This window comes from Strongylocentrotus purpuratus, unplaced genomic scaffold, assembly GCF_000002235.5.
Source record: "Strongylocentrotus purpuratus isolate Spur 01 unplaced genomic scaffold, Spur_5.0 spur5_scaffold_11, whole genome shotgun sequence".
NCBI classification, from domain to species: domain Eukaryota; kingdom Metazoa; phylum Echinodermata; class Echinoidea; order Camarodonta; family Strongylocentrotidae; genus Strongylocentrotus; species Strongylocentrotus purpuratus.
The window spans coordinates 31,324,504-31,343,404 of NW_022145596.1; the positions used below are offsets into that span (position 1 = coordinate 31,324,504).

The 18,901-nt window shown below is 37.4% G+C and overlaps 1 protein-coding gene across 2 annotated transcripts; it reads right to left on the reverse strand.

Moving 5' to 3' along the window:
• Nucleotides 1-343: 343 nt before the first annotated feature.
• Nucleotides 344-14,278, reverse strand: LOC579372 (probable asparagine--tRNA ligase, mitochondrial). Of its 2 annotated transcripts, XM_030981158.1 has the most exons (12): nucleotides 13,884-14,276; nucleotides 11,288-11,403; nucleotides 10,390-10,510; nucleotides 9,739-9,960; nucleotides 9,064-9,158; nucleotides 7,882-8,014; nucleotides 6,472-6,576; nucleotides 5,520-5,557; nucleotides 4,508-4,574; nucleotides 3,882-4,013; nucleotides 2,444-2,568; nucleotides 344-1,690 (listed from the first exon to the last, which is right to left on the reverse strand). In XM_030981158.1, the coding sequence occupies exons 1-12, from the start codon at nucleotides 14,139-14,141 to the stop codon at nucleotides 1,546-1,548; spliced, it is 1,557 nt and encodes a 518-aa protein (XP_030837018.1). In that variant the 5' UTR covers nucleotides 14,142-14,276; the 3' UTR covers nucleotides 344-1,545. The 2 variants fall into 2 exon arrangements, with proteins under 2 accessions (XP_030837018.1, XP_030837019.1); XM_030981159.1 differs by lacking the exons at nucleotides 4,508-4,574; nucleotides 5,520-5,557 and having other exon boundaries at nucleotides 13,884-14,278.
• Nucleotides 14,279-18,901: the final 4,623 nt, after the last annotated feature.

The window sequence follows — 18,901 nt, forward strand, 5'->3', positions numbered from 1 at the left end:
CCATATATATTTCTTTCTTTCTCTCCCTCTCTGTCTCTCTTGCTCGATCCCTGTTTAAATGTCTTTCTTTCTCTCTTTCTCGCTCTCCATATCTCTCTATGTCTCTTCCTGACCTATATAATGTTTCTTTCTATTTCTCCCTCTACCTCTCTCTTTGTCTCTTCCTCTATATGTTTTTTTCTTTCTCTCCACCTCCCTCTCTCTATGTATCTCTCTCTCTCTCTGTCTCTCTCCCTATTCAGCATCTGTATATATCTTTGTCCTATCATTTGTATCTCTTTGTCATGTAATTCATCTCAAAAGCATCAAACATTTAGGACAAAATGCTGAAATACACTGAAAATCATATTTTATACATATATTTTAATCTATGTGCCATAGAAACGTCTTAAGAAGACTTCACATAATTATTCTCTTGGCATAACAAATCTCATTATATTTTATTCTGATGGCTTACTTGTTATAAAACATAACAGGTTTGCAGAAATGGGTCAGTCTTGCTTATATTCCTTCTATGAAATTTCAAGCAGAAGTATGTGTTTTTAAAGTAAATTACCCATCTTTCTTGTTCAAAATGACAAGGTAGACATTTTGTCCTGCCTTTAAATCGATTACTAGTATTACAATCAGTACAGTGTTTTTAGCACTTTTAGTACCAAATTTGTCATTTTTCAAATACACAAGCATTTCAGAATAAATCTTTGTGGTTTACATTCTCCTCTCATGATCAATTTCAAGGAGGTATTTAGAAGGCTATAATTTGTGGCATACATTTCACATTGTATGGATAATAAATAAAAGTGTTTCCTCAAATTCTGTTGAAACTTGACACTATCTGAGCCTAAAACTGAATCTTTGAGGGGAAAGCCTTGACAAAACAATGATATTCAAACTTTCATGAAATTAGATGATGCCTCAATATTTGCAAAGGATTCTCATGCACTACATACACATCACTTTCCTTATTCAAAAAGGGAAAGAAAGCTTTCAGTACCCTTGCCCCATGCAGTTTAGTCATTAAGCTAGACATGTGTTTCAAACATTCCAATATAGCTAGTAGTCTGACTCAGGCCAGTTCATTGGTATTCTGCTTGGTTCTGTTAAGATTCTGGGCCAGTATTTAATTCACTGATTATCTTCAAAATATAGTTTTTTACTAAGTTTTCAGCTTAGCTCAAATACTTAGCCAACTTTGGTATTCGGTTAAAGCTTTTGGCTGAGTATCGTACCTTAAACTGAAGACGGCCATCAAGCAGACTTGAGCATATTATTTTGGAGGCCTTGATTGGCAGGTCCGTGGTTTCTATACACAATTATTTAGTTAATTGCACATTACTTTGGAATAACTATGTGACGTCACAATGCTTGGGCAATCTGTATTTTGCCTAAAGCCGGCTTTCTAAAGTATAGTACTTAGATGTGATCTGAATACATGAAAAACGTTTTACTGAGCTAAGCCACATACTAAGTAAAATACTGAATTAATCCCCATTCTGAATTGAATATGGCCCAAGATACCAGTTTAACTTGTGCGTACTACCACCATCAGAGAAGACAAGAGCCGGGGAATCGTGGAAAGGGAATGACGTCTCGTATGTGGTCCACGCCAAGCAAGAATTGTAGCAGACGCTCAAAGCCAAGTCCGAAACCACCGTGGGGAACAGTTCCAAATCGCCTTAAATCTAGATACCTGTCAAAGTAAAAGGGAAAATAATATAATATCTCCTCCTAATTAAGTCAAACCTGCTTTAATGACGACATGTCTACAAAGACCACATTGTTTGTCCCTTGAAAATGGTTTCTCATGGAAACATGTACTTAAGGAACCTGTCTACAAAGACCACTTGTCTACAAAAACCGTTTGTGTTTCTCGTGGGTTGTTGCTATAGACAGGTTTGACTGTATATCTCTTAATTTCATTTGCTCTCTATTTTTATAAAGGAGGTCAACTCAAAATCCAAAGCACTACACAAAACATTGAAGAATGTGTCATATAAACAATAAAATATCAGCAGATGTTCCGTATGGAACGAGAAGGGTGTTTACTCATACACAGAGTTAATGCCATTCTGGCTCTGAACAGTGGAAACACAACCTTGCTATCTCTGGTCCTTTGCCAAGACATTGATCTACATTTGCCACACTCCACCCAGGTGAAGTAAATGGGGACCTGGTAGGAATTTATTCCTTGAAACGCAAAGCGCATGACAGCTGCTCTACCAAAGCCAGAGTAATTATGCTGCATTATTGTAGAGCGCTTAGACACTTCTGATAAAGTAAGTGTTAGGCGCCATATAAGCAAATATAATTGTTTTTATCTATATTTGTCACAACAAACCTTGTTTAATATAGGACACTTTCATTCAATCTACTGATCTACATATATCTGTTTTTTTTTTCCTATTTTGATTAATACTGGAACCAGCAAAAAGGTTCTACATACCATTGGTAATCATCCTGTAGTCCTGAGTGTTGTATTCTACGCTGGAGTACATCTAGGCGTTCCTCCCTTAAACTACCACCTATCAGCTCTCCTATCCTCGGTACTAACAGATCTACAGCTGCTGCCTGTTAGAGTAAAACATAAACCATCTTCGACATTCATGATAACTCTATCAGTTTTCTATAAAAAATGCATAGAGAAGGCAATTTTGAAGAGAGATATATGACTTTTCATATTTTGTTTTTCAATGCATGTTATGTCTATACCCCAATTGACTTTGCCTCCTTCATATGAATGTATAACCATGTATGTCTATATGTATATTGTATCCTTAATAAATATCACAAATTTCCTTTGCTAAAAGCAAGGTCAACAAAGATGAACCCTAAGAACCTATTTTCAATATCATCATGATATTGCAAAATTAATTTTTATTTTCTATCATTTTGGGGTAAGAAAGACATCCAATCATGATTATAATGCATAACCTACTCTATTTACAAGAAATTGGAAATACCTGTGACCAACAGTTCATAATCACTTCTAGATCATTTACTTTTTGTCCTTTCTCCTTAAAATGAATGTCCTCACTGTTTTATCACTGCCTTTCTTTTTAGCATTCATGTAAAACGGTTGAATATCCTATGGTAGTCTACCACAAAGAATGCAATGTTACACAGACCCATCCATCTCAATCAATATATATTTTACCACTTCCACCACAGTTTCCAGACCCAACCTTTCCATGAGCTCACTCGGTAAAATAATAACAAAATTAATAAATATTATTCTTACAATAGTAGGGTTAATATCCCTGAAGGCTCGTTCAGATATGGTGTGGTAAACCTCCGCAAAAAGCCACAGCTTTCATTTACGTGTTAATGAATGGGAAATGCATGCAGCAAAGGACTTGCGCATATTCACTGCGCTCTGTGTTATAAGATACAGAAACGTGAAGCGTACTGCATCATAAAAGAACAAAATATTTTCAAAGATGCTAACGGCTTTCCATAATTGTTAAGTCCAATTAACGCGCTCATCCCGTGCAGGGCTCCAGTTTCCAGTGGGACGTGTTCATCGGGACGTGTTCAAATGTGGGATGAACACGTCCCACTGGAAACTGGAGCCCTGCACGGGATGAGCGCGTTAATTGGACTTAACAATTATGGAAAGCCGTTAGCATCTCTGAAAATATTTTGTAAAAGTTATTTAAAAAGGCATAAAATGTTGATTCAAATCATTCATAATTTCTATTATCAAGGAGATTTCATGTTCTTGATGTGGAATTTATGAAAAGTCTAAAATACTTGATTTTTTGCCTTTGAATATATTTTATTTTAAGGCTACAAATGGCTCTCCATAATGTTTTTAAGTCCAACTTACAGTTCAGTTCGACTTAGGATGTTTGTGAAACGGAATGCTTTCACAGTGTACTTACCGTTTTATCATCGCCATTCTGCCTGGCATAGAAGGGTTTAATGTCTTTGGGATAGTCTACTACAAAGACTGGGATGTTTCCACAGTGATGAACTAAGAAGGTTTCATGTTCAGAATGCAGGTCAATGCCCCACTGACAAGGAGAAAAATGTAATGAAGAAGAGATGATGGTTGACAATTGCTTTGCTTTGAAGAAGCACTAAAACCAAGATTATTCATTTGAATTATAGGCATGTGAGCAAATAGAGAGAGAGGGGGAAATGGAAGAATAAAAAGTTAAGAAAATATGTTACAACAAGAACTGAGAAATCTAGCGACAGACTGGAAGAATGAGTCAGAGGCAGATTTTAAAGCTATAAAGAAAGAAAGAAAAAAATAGTCCACTGTTATGAAGCGATATAAAGGACTAGAAAGCAACCTGATCATATCGTACAGTCGACCTGTCTATTAAGGTTACCCAAGGGCATCAGAAAAAACTGCCACTATTGACAGGTGGCCTCTGTAGACAGGTTCAACAACACACAATTTTCTTTCTTGAGGGAGACAAAATACATTGATGATATTACAAAGGTGGTCTTTATAGAGAGATGTCCGCTGGGACAGGTTTGATTGTGTAATTATACTTACTGATGGCGTGAATTCAAATTGATCTTTATGTCTTTCCAATATTGAGATGGCTTCTGTATAGGGCAGTCTATAACAAAGAAAATGAGAGAGAGAGCGATAGAGAGGGGGAGAGATAGAGAGAGAGAGAGGAGGGGGAGAGAGAGAGAGAGAGAGAGAGAGAGAGAGAGAGAGAGAGAGAGAAAGAGATAGAAAGGAAGGGAGAGAGAGAGGGGGAGGGAGGGAGAGAGAGGGAGAGAGAGAGAAAGAAAGAGGAAGATAAAGGTAGAGAGAGATGGTTTTAAGACAAGAGGACGAGGGAATAGATGACAAAAACTGTTATGCAGTTTGTTGTAAATCATGAAGCTATGCTCAGTAATATGAACAAAAATCTTCTCATGAATAAAGAGCTTTTCGTGTACTCTTCCAATCATAAAAATATCTATCCAAATCTAACATACTGCCCTATTGACCTAGACATTAATTACGATCTACAATCTGTCATATTTATGTACATGTCACATTATCATGAAATGTCATGACAAAAAATATAATGATAAAAGTTATAATATAAGTGGGTTCTTGTATAGCGCTCATATCTGTCAGACTTGACATGCCTAGCGGTCAACAATTATTTCATCCGGATTTCAGCATGGCTTGTCTTAGAGCACTCTAGCATGTTAAGGAATGAATTTCTGCCAGGTACCCATTTACCTCACCAGGGTCGAGTGGGGCAAATGTAGATCACTGTCTCGCCAAAGGACGTTAGTGATGTAGCAGGGATTCGAACCCTGTACCTTCAGGTTCACAGTGCACAGACTTATTCACTAGACCAAAACACCTCTAAATGACGTGATTCATGTCATATCATTTCTTAAATTGACATTTCATGATAATGCTTTTATAATAAAATATGATGTAGAGGGTGATGAGAGAGGTGGCTAACTTCAAATTTAAAATCTGTATGCTAAATTCAAATGCTTTATTTTACATTCAAATTCTCTTAAACTACAATATTCAAATTCTTTACACTTACGTCATAAATGGTTTCTGCAATGCAGTTTGTACTTCTTCCTGCAAAGTGAAAAAGCAGAATATGAATTCTCTATGGACAAGGACGGCTACATGAACAAGTAGCAACCATGCTACACATGCTCTCTCTTACGTGGCTTATTGCACACTCAGGGGGGGGGGGGGGGTGTTTCACAAAGATCCTAAGTTGAACTTATCTTTAAGTTGGACTTAACAATTATGGATAGCCATTAGCATCTATGAAATATTTCATATAAGTTATTTTAAAAGGCATACAAGGTTGATTCAAATCATTCATATTTTCAAATATCAAAGAGATTTCATGTTCTGGATGTGGAATTTATAAAAAGTCAAAAATACTTGAATTTTTGCTTTTGAATATATTTAATTTTAAGGCTACAAATGGCTATCCATAATGTTGAGGTCCAACTTAGAGTTTATTTCGATTTAGGATCTTTGTTAAACACCTCCCTGGACTTATACATTTCACCACATTCACCCTACCTACACATATTCATATGGATCGCTCATCTGTCGACAGACAGGTTGAGGATGAGTTTTGGTAAAGATAAACGATAATTTGCGAGCTTTCGCATTCTTCGTAGATCACATTTAGAAGAATACCATGTCCCCTGATAGAATTGCAGTTAACATGCCCTCATATGCAAACTATGGGAATAAATAAATGATTAGTTTTTAACAGAGATCTTTGTGTAGTCCCATATACCAATTTCTGCGGCAGTGCACGTAATTTGCAGCAAGATTGATAAAAATCTATGCAATTTTGATCTTTTCAAAAGTTCTCAGTATACATCAATTTCTATGTACCTGTACTACATAATCAAGCAATTCAAATCGCATCCATTCCTTTCAGAATGTGATCACATGACCAGTACTCCACTCAACGTTAAGTTGATAAGTTTCTGCTAAAGAAGATCTGCTAAACTACAACTTACCATGTTTCTGGTGCCTTCCATGGTTCGTTCACTGATGAACTGAACATCTTCTGAGCACTTGGTATACACAGCACTGGCAACAGATTTCACAAATTGTTCCATTACCTAGAAAAAACATTGTTACATTGTGGTTTTCAAATCATTTTCATTTCATAGAAGTAAAAGAATAGTATCCGTTCCATGTAGATAAATTTAATGGTATCCGGACACCTACTCCCTGAACAACATCTCCCCCCCCCTCCCCGGATAACCACCCCCAGTCAAATACCCCCTAGGACAACTACCTTCCAGGACTATCCTAGGGGGGGGGGGGGGGTATTTGTCGGGGGGTATTTGTCGGGGGGTATTTGTCCTAGGGGTTGTTGTCTGGGGGGTAGTTGTCCGGGGGTAGCTGTCCTGGGGGGGGGGGAGGGGGGGGTAGTCGTCCTAGAAGGTGGTTGCCCTAGGAGGTAGTTGTCCTAGGGGTAAGTTGTCCTAGGGGGTAGTTGACTGGGGGTGGTTATCCGGGGGATGGATGTCCAGGGGATAGGTGTCCTAGAACCAAATTTAACTAATGAATCACTCTCGCTATCATCTCTCCCTTCAAAAGCATCATATCATTCTAAAAAAACTAACTTACATCAAATGTTCTGTGTTCCAACATCAGCCTTTAGAGAATAAAGGCAAAAGAAAAGGAGTTAATTTCATAGGTGTAGAAATCTTCACATTTCTTGCAATTGTTTACCATATGTATGAAGGTCCTAACAACTTAACAGCATTCAGAAGAACAAGATTATGATAATTAGTTTCATCTAGAGAGTGTAAAGCTCCAGCTATGAATGGAAAGGGCAATGTGGATTACTACAGAGTAACTGGGTCAAGTGCCACCTATATCATTGTAGTAAAGCTCTGAAATAACATCATACAGTATAACATCATCAATAATTGTGATTAAATTGTTATTACAATGCCAAGTTCTTTGCTTTTATGCCAGAATCTGTGAGAAGCATACTGCAAAACCAGAATATTTCATGCATGATATGTTCAATAATTTTCATGACTGGTGTCTCATGCCACAAAAAAATTGAATCACAAAATATTGAAACCAAAAAAAGAATTAATGTGCACTACACAAAAAGTTTGTTGCCACGAAAATGACTGTCGTTTACAATTTATGAATGTTTCACGTCACTTAAAAACTTGGGATTGACAGTAATGGCAAGACTAAAAAAGAATACAGGGCAGTGTTTCACGAAACCATCATAAGCATATGTTCGCCGACAACACATTGTAATGCGTGTATCAAACTTTAAGAGTGTTTCAATGGGATGTCTGTAAACTTCTACTTATGAAGGTTTTGTGAAACAATGCCTAGATGACCTGAACCAAAAAATAAAAATAAAGAAAATGACAAAGAATGGGGAAGATTACCTCAGTTACATCCTGTAATGATTTAGTGAAAGCAATCTCTCCCTCGACCATGTAGAACTCTGCTAAGTGACGTCTTGTCCTTGAGTTCTCTGCCCTGAAGGTGGGGCCAAACGTGTAGGCCTTAGTATGGGAACTAGGGGCAAGTGTAAAGAAAAACAGGGATAATATTATGAATTATTTGATATATAAAGGATAAATGTTAGTAGAGGTGAAGTATATGATGCTGAACTGCATCATGCTCAACGAATTCGTTCCATCTATAATGTGACTACTTGAAATAGAATGTGTTCTTCTCGACGATAATTCTCAACGTCCAATGGGGAATCAAGGAAGAAGGGTGGGGAGTGCCCATTTTTGTTCAGTTAGTCCTAGTTGCTTTTATTGCAGTTTCAAAAGAAGTTGAACGTTGCTTGGAGTTTGAATGCATTATAGTCTGCTGTACTCTAGGGCCCCGTCTTGTAAAGAGTTGCGAATGATGTAAATTAATCGCAAGTTTACAGCCTCCTTTCTCTTACATAGTTGCGATTGATGTTAATCACACATAAGTTGCAATTAATCGCAACTCTTTACAAGACAGGAGTTCCAGTCCTCAATGGAGCAAGGAATAAAGGAATATCTCAAACAGTAAGTGCAGATAAAGTGTAATATTTTATTGTACTATGATGAAACGCGGTAAACAGTGTAACATTTTGAAATGAATGTACTATTTGTCTGAAATTTTGTTAATGTGCATATCATGATCAAACAAACAAACAACTGTTAAATAAAAAAAGTAATTTAATGATAGAAACCATGTATACGCAAAATCTTTTTTGGGAATAATGTGTAGCAAACCTTGTTTCGTAATCATTTTTTGGTTTGTTATAGTATGATCATATTAATTAAACCATTCCATAAAATTGCAGGCCTATGAGACATCCATCAAATGATATGGGATCATTTTCTTGTTGTGGTAACTGGTTAAGGCTTGTTCAGATATTACACAGCAAAACTGCAGCGGTTTATTCATGATGACGTAAAGTGTAACATGCGTCACATTTCTGAGTCTAACAACACAGAGCTCAGTGAATACATGCAGGTTCCTTCTCGCGTGCAATTACAATTCATTTACTCGTAAAAAAACCTGGTTCACCAGGCCATATCTGAGCAAGCCTTAAGCTAGATAGGTGACTTGACCCATACCATGCTATCGTTTCCAGCTGGAGTTGTCCAGACACTAAGAGGTAGACAGGAGTTCCAAAGAAATGATCATCATCGTCTTTCTCATCATCTGAAGGCTTGAAATGACAAGTGAAGTAGTTAGTACTTGCTCTGCGATAACTTCTTGTTAGAATCAATTCCATAACAGAATAATACGCTCAGAAGGAATGGTATCAATACTGACAATGGTAACCTGCATTAATAAAACCATATCAATACCATTGTTATTATTGTTACAGTACCAAAGTCTAACTCAGATTTAATACAAGGCAAGATACAAGGATCACAGTAATGATATTTCAAGCCTAAAATTTTGTATACCTTACAATTTTTCTTCAAATAACTGATTTTAAAAGTTTCAATATTAAAAAAAAAAAACAAGTTGATTTCATATGTACTTTGTACCGTCGAAGAGATGAAAAAAAATGCATAGTTTTTCCTTTTAGAGGAAGCTCATTGAATGTATTTTTTGATTTTGGGACCATAATAGCTCTATTATGATTGTACAACTTAATAATTATGTTTTTGTACAATTAAGTTTGGCTATGTCTTTTATCGTCATGAAGGTAGAAAAAAATCACAAGGACCTTTTTGATTAATCCCTCCCCCCACCAAAATAATAATAATATGAGTTATCTAAAGACTCCAAAGACTTACTTGAACTCTGAAAAGGTTTCCTCCTCCTTCACAGTCACTGGAGGTCAACACCGGTGTATGGACATTGACGTATCCCTCATCTTGAAAGAAGTTGTGAACAGCAAGGGTTGCGGAGCTTCGTACCCTCATGAGGGCACCATTGATGGGTGTGCGGGATCTCAGATGGGGATATTGTCTTGTGTACTTCAGGGGATGCCTCACCTTGGCTTTGAAGGGGTAAGCCTGCACGGAGAGGAGAGAGGGAGGAATTCATTGTTTCATTTGTTAGAATGGGTTCATCGTACATTTGCTGGAAGACATAGCTAATTTGTTGCCTTACAGTCCTCTCACATGATTAAGATAATCTACTTCTATTTTGCATGATGTTCCTAAAATTAAAATTTCATGGAGGGTGGGGGGGGGGGGCGAGGTCAGTAATTTGCAAATGCTGGACCTTTCATTAAGGAAGCGTTTACCACAAGATTTTAAGAATAATTATCAAATGCAGATGTTCTTAAATTTCCTATTCATTACACCTTGATGATATTAGTTATGTGGAGTTTGGTTCAATAATCATTACAAATACTTATTGTCAATCACATTTACAAGTACTGTACCATCTTTCTACACTAAAGAAATACAATGAAACACAAGAAAAAGAAGAATTCTCACCTCTGCTTCACATGCCCCTGTAACATGAATGGAAGATGCAAGCAGTTCGATTGGTTGACCTTTAGATTGACTCTTCACAATCTGACCTTTGACCTCTATAGCACCACCAAATGTAAATTCACTGTATGTAATTAAACATGAAGGAAAAAAGGCTTGAATACTGTGAAAACAATGCAATCTAATATTTTTTTAAAGTGAAACAATTGTATTGGACATTACTTTTTTATTACAATCATGATTATCATCAATTAGTAATCACAAGCTTTTGTTTGTGTAAACAGTAGCAGCCCAAGACTTCACTTATAATTAAAAAAATTACCCTATTTTATAACACATTTTTCTAATAAAACAAATGTCAACAACATCTCTATGAACGTTTATAAATAATGACCGACTTAATGCCTTTTTTGTTTGTTTTGTTTTTACTGATTTACTCACATATACTCCAGCTACTATTTTAGGTGGAGTGTTACCAGAACTAAGTCATACACATATACAAGGTCCCATCAATACTCCTGGGTTGCCAGAGACAACTTTAAATAAAATACCCAGCTAAGGATACATGAAGCTGGCAAGCATTAACACTTATGACCTGTCCATATCTACATTGAAGTTGATAAACCATTATACACTGATTTAAAGACTTGAATATGAAAGTATCAACCGCTATTACTGGGGGCCATCAAGTATGCTAAATAACAATTAAAATATTCCTGCTTTAGTTCAGGGATGGCCATGGACCTGTCTGATTAGATAAGACATTGTATCATCCAGTATCATTGCTTGTAAGGCTATTGGATGCCCCCAGTCCAGCCATGGTGGACAAAGCACTACAGTGCTCCCAGAATCCATAGCAACTGAATCAGTCTCTGCTTTTATCTGTCTTAATATCACTTGCCTGTTATTATGGACAGTTTGGGGTTTGACTACAACTTGTAGATCCTGAGCACATGAACCATCATTAACATCCAGAAATGTAACTCCTTTGTGTTGTCTCAAACCTCTGATCCATGCCTGCAATAAAATACAGTAGACAGAATACTCTTAAATGACCCAAAAAGAAGATCCTTAGTTGGCAACTCAGTGTTGGCAAATTCATAAGGACTTTTGTGTATTATTACCCAGAGGACTGTACTTGCACTGGAAGAAGAAGAAGAAGAAGAGCTGAGCATTACCATCCTCAATTAGAATGGCAAGGACTAACACACTATTTTTGCTGTGCCATTTTTATTTACCATGTTCACAACTGAATAAAAATCCATTATTGATTTCTAAAATTTCATCAAACGCTTTAGCATTATAGCAAAGACACTGCAGACGACTGCTACCCCCAAAGTCAGGACAGCCAGTCTGAGCGGTCTCATCTTGCTACAGTGTGGCACATTGTATGCAAGTTATTGTCTTTTACTTTTTGGTCTTATATTATAAAAACGAAGTAGTAAGTGTAATTGTATTAATTAAAGAAAGAACAATTGGGACAAATATATGGCCTAGATTTGAGATAGTATCATATCACTATCGAAATATCGGTCATTATTTGCACCGCCATTATTTTTAATTGAAAACTCCTCTACTATTTAGTACAATTCACAGAGTCTAGATTGAGACCTAGTATCAGTATCAGTTATTTGAATTATTTCTATCTCATTTTGGGTAAATTATTTACCCAATGTTGGTTAAATAATAATGATAACGATAAGTAAAATAATAACATTAATAGTATTTCAAAAATAAATAATAATAATTCATATTAATAATGATAACAACTTTCTAAAGAATCTAAACTACACTGTAAGTTAAAGTTACTCCAATGTCATGATAATGTCAATAATGATGAGAATACTAATGATAATGAGAAGATGATATTGATAAGCAATATTGTGTACTAATAACTACCGGAGGGAAGAGGGCACTTTTACCAAGGCCCTGAAATATCTTGGCTGGGAATCCCTTTCCTTCAGACACGAAGGAGGAATCAAAGACTTTCCATGTTATATAAGATAAAGAATAATCGCGGAAGAGGTTTACGGTACACCATGTGTAAAGTCCTAGAAGGACTAAGGAAAGTGGATAGAAATAGAAGTGAAATGGAAAGGCGAGAAAGTGGAGGTTGGAAGGAAGAGTATCTTTCGGAAGTGAGTATAGTCCTGAAAAGGACTGTAAACCAGAAAGTTGTAGACAGGATGAGAGGTTTGAGTAGAAGACTGGATTGAGTTGGAGAGTTGAGTAGATGAGAGAAGCTGGCTTGAGTCGGCGAGTAGAGTTGCAGAGCAGGAGCAGGAGAGTAGACTCGACGTTTCGGACAGGTTGACTGTCCGTCTTCAGGAGTGAAGACAGTCAACCTGTCCGAAAAAAAAACCTTCAAACATCATCTAAGATAAAGAATGGCTTAGTTAATATCCATTTGGATGAATTTATTCAACGTAACCCAAGAGCTACTAAAGGGAATGACCAGAAGTTTCTCCAGTCAGGCATAGGGGCCAGGGTATTCCAGGACTCATTCTTTGTTAATACTGTTACTTGTTAGGGACTGGAATTAGAAACAACCTTCCTTCTTCAATTGTTAATAGCCCATCCCTGTAAACATTTAAAGTTAAACTTAAACAAAATAGATAAGTCTTTCCAGTTTCCACACGCAATGCGCTTCTATCATCGCAAAGTTAGCGTGGATGTGTCTGAAGAGGACATTTCGCTGTCCAAAACATATGGATACAGATAATAGTCTAATAATATAATCATTATAGGCCTACCACTTAGGCCAAGAAGTAGAAAATGCGGCGCTTGTTCAGAGGCCTATGATCTATCCAAAATTTTACCCGTAACTCTGGCGTGGCCATACCCTACTAAAACATACCCAACATGAAGTAAATATTTATTAAATGTCCAAATAAAGATCATGAGTTAAAAGTTGTTATGTTTATTACCTGTTTCGTGTCAATTTCCTTGTTATTTTTTGGAGTATTTTTCGGAAAAACATTGATATTAATTTACACTTTTTCACAGATTTCACGTCAAACCGCTGCACAATACAAGTTTAAATTCCACTAGGAATCTTTTGGAGGAACAACAACCAAGTACCAAGTGCATACCGATGGTGGGTTGCGGGCAGGCGCGTGCCTGTGTGAAGTTATCTACCGTAATGAGGATCTGAGACATTACGGTAGATAACTTCACACGTGTATCTCAAGAATTAACATTGTTAAACGATCCCTTCATCGCATCCACCCCCCCTCCCCTCCCTCCCTCGCCTCGGTCCCACCCTTGCTTTAAACTCCCTTGCACTGCTTGCGTTTGGTGGCTCTTGATCTTGGCTTGGCCAAGTTGGCTGCCCCCAGGCCAGGGCCAGCCCCTCCTTCTCCTTCTAAATAGTACAACGGAAAGGGATGACCGACTGCCCCAGCGCATTACCGAGAAACTGTGCTGGCTTTGTGCTGGAACGTAAGCCCTGGCATGACGGCCGTCGCGACGATAAACTTTGATGCATGTTCACTTACCTTTGCTTCAAAATCTTTTCCGACGTTTTCCACAACACCGATCAAATCTTTGACACTCTTAGCAATAAACGAGTCACAAAATGCTCTGCTGAATGGTGGTCTGCCATGCAAAAGATGTAATATCTTCAAAAAATGTCCACGGTGGTTGCAAACCATGGGCGCTGCCATCTTGGATTTTATCCTAAGGTATCTTTGAGAAAGGGAGCAAAAGGGATTTTCAGGCGACCTCTGCCTCTGTAAAGGTGTAATTGTGATCATGTTTGGAGTTCATCTAATCCTTTGAATTCCTCACCTCATTGCTGTTTTATATAACACCTCACGAAATACAATCATAATCAAGTTAGAAACGCATCTGTATTTTAAATTGTGAACTATGGTTGTGCTAAATATATTACTCATTGCGGATGTAGTATCGAAAATAATATCGCTAGTGATATTCGTCTGTCTCGCAATGTGGTCAATAAGGAATCTAAAAGATCACGACGTTTCGTGCGCTATCTGCAACACTTCGTCAGGTGATAAAAACTAATGTAAGCAAGGGTCTTTTAAGCCCTCTTCTCTATGTCATTAAAGGTTCAAAGACTCAAACTGCCACTGGATATTCAATGTGAATTGTTTGACCAACTTGTATTACCAATACTCATTTATGGATGCGAAGTGTGGGGATATGAAGATCTGAGTCAAATTGAAATATTCCATAGAAAATTTCTCAGGTCAGCGTTATGTGTAAATAAATTTACACCAGATTGTATGATATATGGAGAAACTGGGAGGGCATGGCTAGCTAACAGTATCAAACATCGAATGGTTAGTTTCTGGTTAAGAATAGTAAAAGGTTCTCCCTCTAAATATTCAGTCAAATTTTATTTTTTGCAAAGGTTAATTAGTCAGAATGTAGATATGTCTACTTCTTTCAAGTGGTTATCTTGTATTGAAAAAATATTGAACCATGCTGGTCTTGGTATTGTTTGGCTAAAGCAAGGGGAAGGATTTAGCAATAGTTGGATACTGAGCACTCTGAAGTTGAGATTAAACGATATTTCAAAACAAGATGTGATGGCAACAATTTGGACAAACAGTGTGTGCCTAAATTATAGGATCTTTAAAGAGGATTGTCTCTTTGAAAGGTATTTAGTTTTGCTGAGTAAAAAAGATAGAATAACACTGAGCCGTTTTAGATGTAGGTCACACCGTTTACCAATTAATAATAACAGATTCAAAGAAGCTGTTAATGAAATTAGTATTGAATGCCCATGTTGTGATATGCATGAGTCTGGTGATGAATTCCATTATGTTTTTGTATGCCCTTTTTTCAGAAAGGAAAGAGAGTTATATTTAGGTCACAAAGTAATAGTTAAACGCCCTTGCACATCACACATGTTGAATTTATTTTCATGTTCCGGTATAGGACAGCTGAAGAAATTAATACTCTTCTTAAGGATAATAATGTCATATTTTGCTCGTCTATATACATGTAAATCTGAACAATCCAATCATAATGTCGCCCATAAAAAGAAATGTTACAACCCGAAGTGGTAGGTTAATTAAGCAACCAACAATTCTTGATCTGTAGTACAGTCTTTCTTTAGGTCAAGTATAGTTTTGATGGTTTGTTTGTTCTTTTGTTCATTTTTTTTTTTTTTTTTTTTTGTTAGTATACTTTTTGTTTTGTTTGTCTTATTACATTATATTCCATTATGTTTTTGTTTGTCCAATGGACGATTATGGCGTATTTTGTTAGTCTGCATATATCTTAACAATCCAATCACAACTCACTTACATGTACAAAAATGAAACTTATAATTTCTTTTTTTAGTTAAGACAATAATGTATTTAAACAAAAACAAAATTTGTAAAATTATTTTTTGTTTTTATCTTTCTTTTTCTTTGTGTTTGTATTTAGATTGTTCATGTGGTATTTTCCACTTTTCATGTATGCTTGCCATATTGTATAATATTGTATTTATGTTTAGCATAGGCTAGGTTTAGATCATTCCTATTTATCGTTATACTTTTATATTGTTGTTTTGTTGTATTCTGTATTCTTTGTATTATTAAGCTATGTTTGTATTCTTTATTATGTATCATTATCATGACATGTACATGTGTTGTACTCTCATACCCCAGAAGGGGGTCGAATGAGTCAATAAATTCTATTCTATTCTATTCTATTCTATTCTATTCTTTAACTATGGTTATGTTTCACATGCACTGTACTGATTGTAATAGTGATTTTTTTTTGCATAGCGTGACATTTAGGCTTCGATCGTGGAAGACTAGATCAGGCTAGATATAAATTATTACCCTGGCAATTAAATGTCAAAAATTACGTAAATAAAAAAGTCAAAATCCTGCTAATTTTAACATTCAATCAAATTTCAGAAATGACACTTGTGGCGTATTAGTCCGTGGGCCAGAGGGGGCTACCGTGCACCCCCCCCCTATGATCCTACTTTTTGGGTGTCATTTTGTTCATAGGGATCCATAATATCAGAAAAAAGACGTTCCCAAGAAAAAAACTCATTTGGACACTGTTTTTTTGCTCCTTATTTGAAAATATGTAAAAATGTCAGTTTTTCGTGTTTTGCACACTTTCTTAGGGTTTATGAATTATGTGCTTACATTTTGCCCTGTTTCTCAGCAGATATAACTCTAATCTCAACCAAATTTATAAACAATCTTTGTAAACTATACAACAATAGGTAGACAAAATTATTTTATTTTATTTTATTGTCTTCAATTACTAATGACGTCATAAATTTGCATATATTTTGATATGCAAATTTCTGTCTCAAAACATGTCAAAATCACCTGAAAGTTGTATTTTGTCTGCTATTATCATGAAATAAGTTTTCAAACCCCCTAATTTGGTGTAAAATTGTTCATTGATATGTTATCTGATGTTTCCTGCAAAAAAAATTCAATCAACTCATGTAGATATTGTTTTTTTCTCCATTATTTTGTATGTAAACATATCAGTTTTCAGTGTATTGTACATTTTCTTAAGGTTTGTGAATTATGTGCTTACACTTTAACCTGTTTCTCATCAGATATAGGTCTAATCTCCATCAAAGTAATAAACACTATTTTTAAATCATACAACAACAGGTAAACAAAATCATTTTAATTTATTTTGTTGTCTTCAATTATTAATGACGTCATAAATTTGCATATATTTAATAAGCAAATTTCTGTCTCAAAACCAGTCAAAATCACCTAAAAGTTGTATTTTGACTGCTATTATCATGAAACAAGTTTTCTAGCCCCCTAATTTGATGTTTGAAGGAACATGGCCATTGAGGAACTAACAAAACTGCTATCTTGAAATTTAAATTGGTCAGTGGTTGTTAATTCTACAGACGCGGATCCAGGATTTCTTAGGGGTGGGGGCCCAAATTTGAAATCAATTTGAAATTTAGTGTGCTGAAATCTGAAAAATCGTGCCGGCCAATATTTCGCTCATTGGACGCCAGGGAGGGGGGGGGGGGCCTATCTCCCAAATAGGTAAAATTTACGTATTTTTTCCAGCCCAGGGATTTTATACATCAAATCATCGTCGGATGAGCATACTTATATACCTTATTTGTGACACTGGCAGGTCACGAATTGGCGTGGGGTCCAGGAGACGGAGCCCCCGGAGGCTATGGGGTTTTATTCATCAAATAATCGTCGGATGAGCATAATTTTATACCTAATATTTTGTGACACTGGCAGGTCACGAATTAGCGTGGGGTCCAGGGGGCGGGCCCCCGGAAGCTCAGGGGTCCGGGCAATAAACAACCGTCAGATGAGCATATTTTTTATACCTAATTTGTGACACTGGCAGGTCACGAGTTGACGTGGGGTGCAGTGGGCGGGCCCCCGGAAGCTCAGGGGTCCGGGCAATAAACAACCGTCAGATGAGCATATTTTTTTATACCTATAATTTGTGACACTGGCAGGTCACGAATTGACGTGGGGTGCAGTGGGCGGGCCCCCGGAAGCTCAGGGGTCCGGGCAATAAACAACCGTCAGATGAGCATATTTTTATACCTAATTTGTGACACTGGCAGGTCCCGAATTGACGTGGGGTGCAGGGGGCGGAGCCCCCGGAAGCTCAGGAGTTTTGGGTAATAAACAACCGTCAGATGAGCATATTTTTATACCTAATTTGTGACACTGGCAGGTCACGAATTGACGTGGGGTCCAGGGGGCGGAGCCCCCAGAAGCTCAGGGGTTTTGGGCAATAAATTACTATCAGATGAGCATGATTTTATACCTAATTTGTGGCACTGGCAGGTCACGAATTAACTGGGCGGAGCCCCCGGAAGCTAAAGGGTTTTGGGCAATAAATAACCGTCAGATGAGCATATTGTTATACCTTATTTGTGATACTGGCAGGACTGTGTTGGGTCCAGGGGCGCGCAGTGGAGCCCAAGAAGCTCAGGGGTTTTATACATTAAATTATCATCTGACCGTAGTTAAATATCTAAAAACTTTTGAGCTTCCTGGGACTCTGCCCCCTGGGCCCCTGGATGGTCATCTGACCGTAATTAAATACCTAAAACCTCTGAGCTTCCGGGAGCTCTGCCCACTGGACCCCACCAAGGGCCCGAAGGCGGGCCCCTGGATGTTCATCTGACCGTAATTTAATGCCTAAAAACCCTGAGCTTTCGGGGGCTCAGCCCCTCGACCCCTCGACCCCATGCCGGGGCTCAGGCCCTGGACCCCACGCAAATTTAAGCTCTACCTGATCGTTAATACTCCCCTTTGAAAAATGTTCCGCGGGGCCTACATGTAACGTGTACGAGTGGTGGTAGTGCAGATTTTTCTTCTCCCCCCTCCCTTCCAAACGTTTTTGCTCATTACGCCACTGCCCCTGGAAGGTGAGGCCCCTGGAATGTTTACCCCTCTTCCCCAATCCCAAACTGTTTCCGGCGCGCCTGCTCCTACTAGGCGCGGATCCAGGATTTCTTAGGGATGGGGGCCCAATTTTATTTTTTTTTGCTCCTGAAAATTTGAAAATTCGCTTAGTTGGG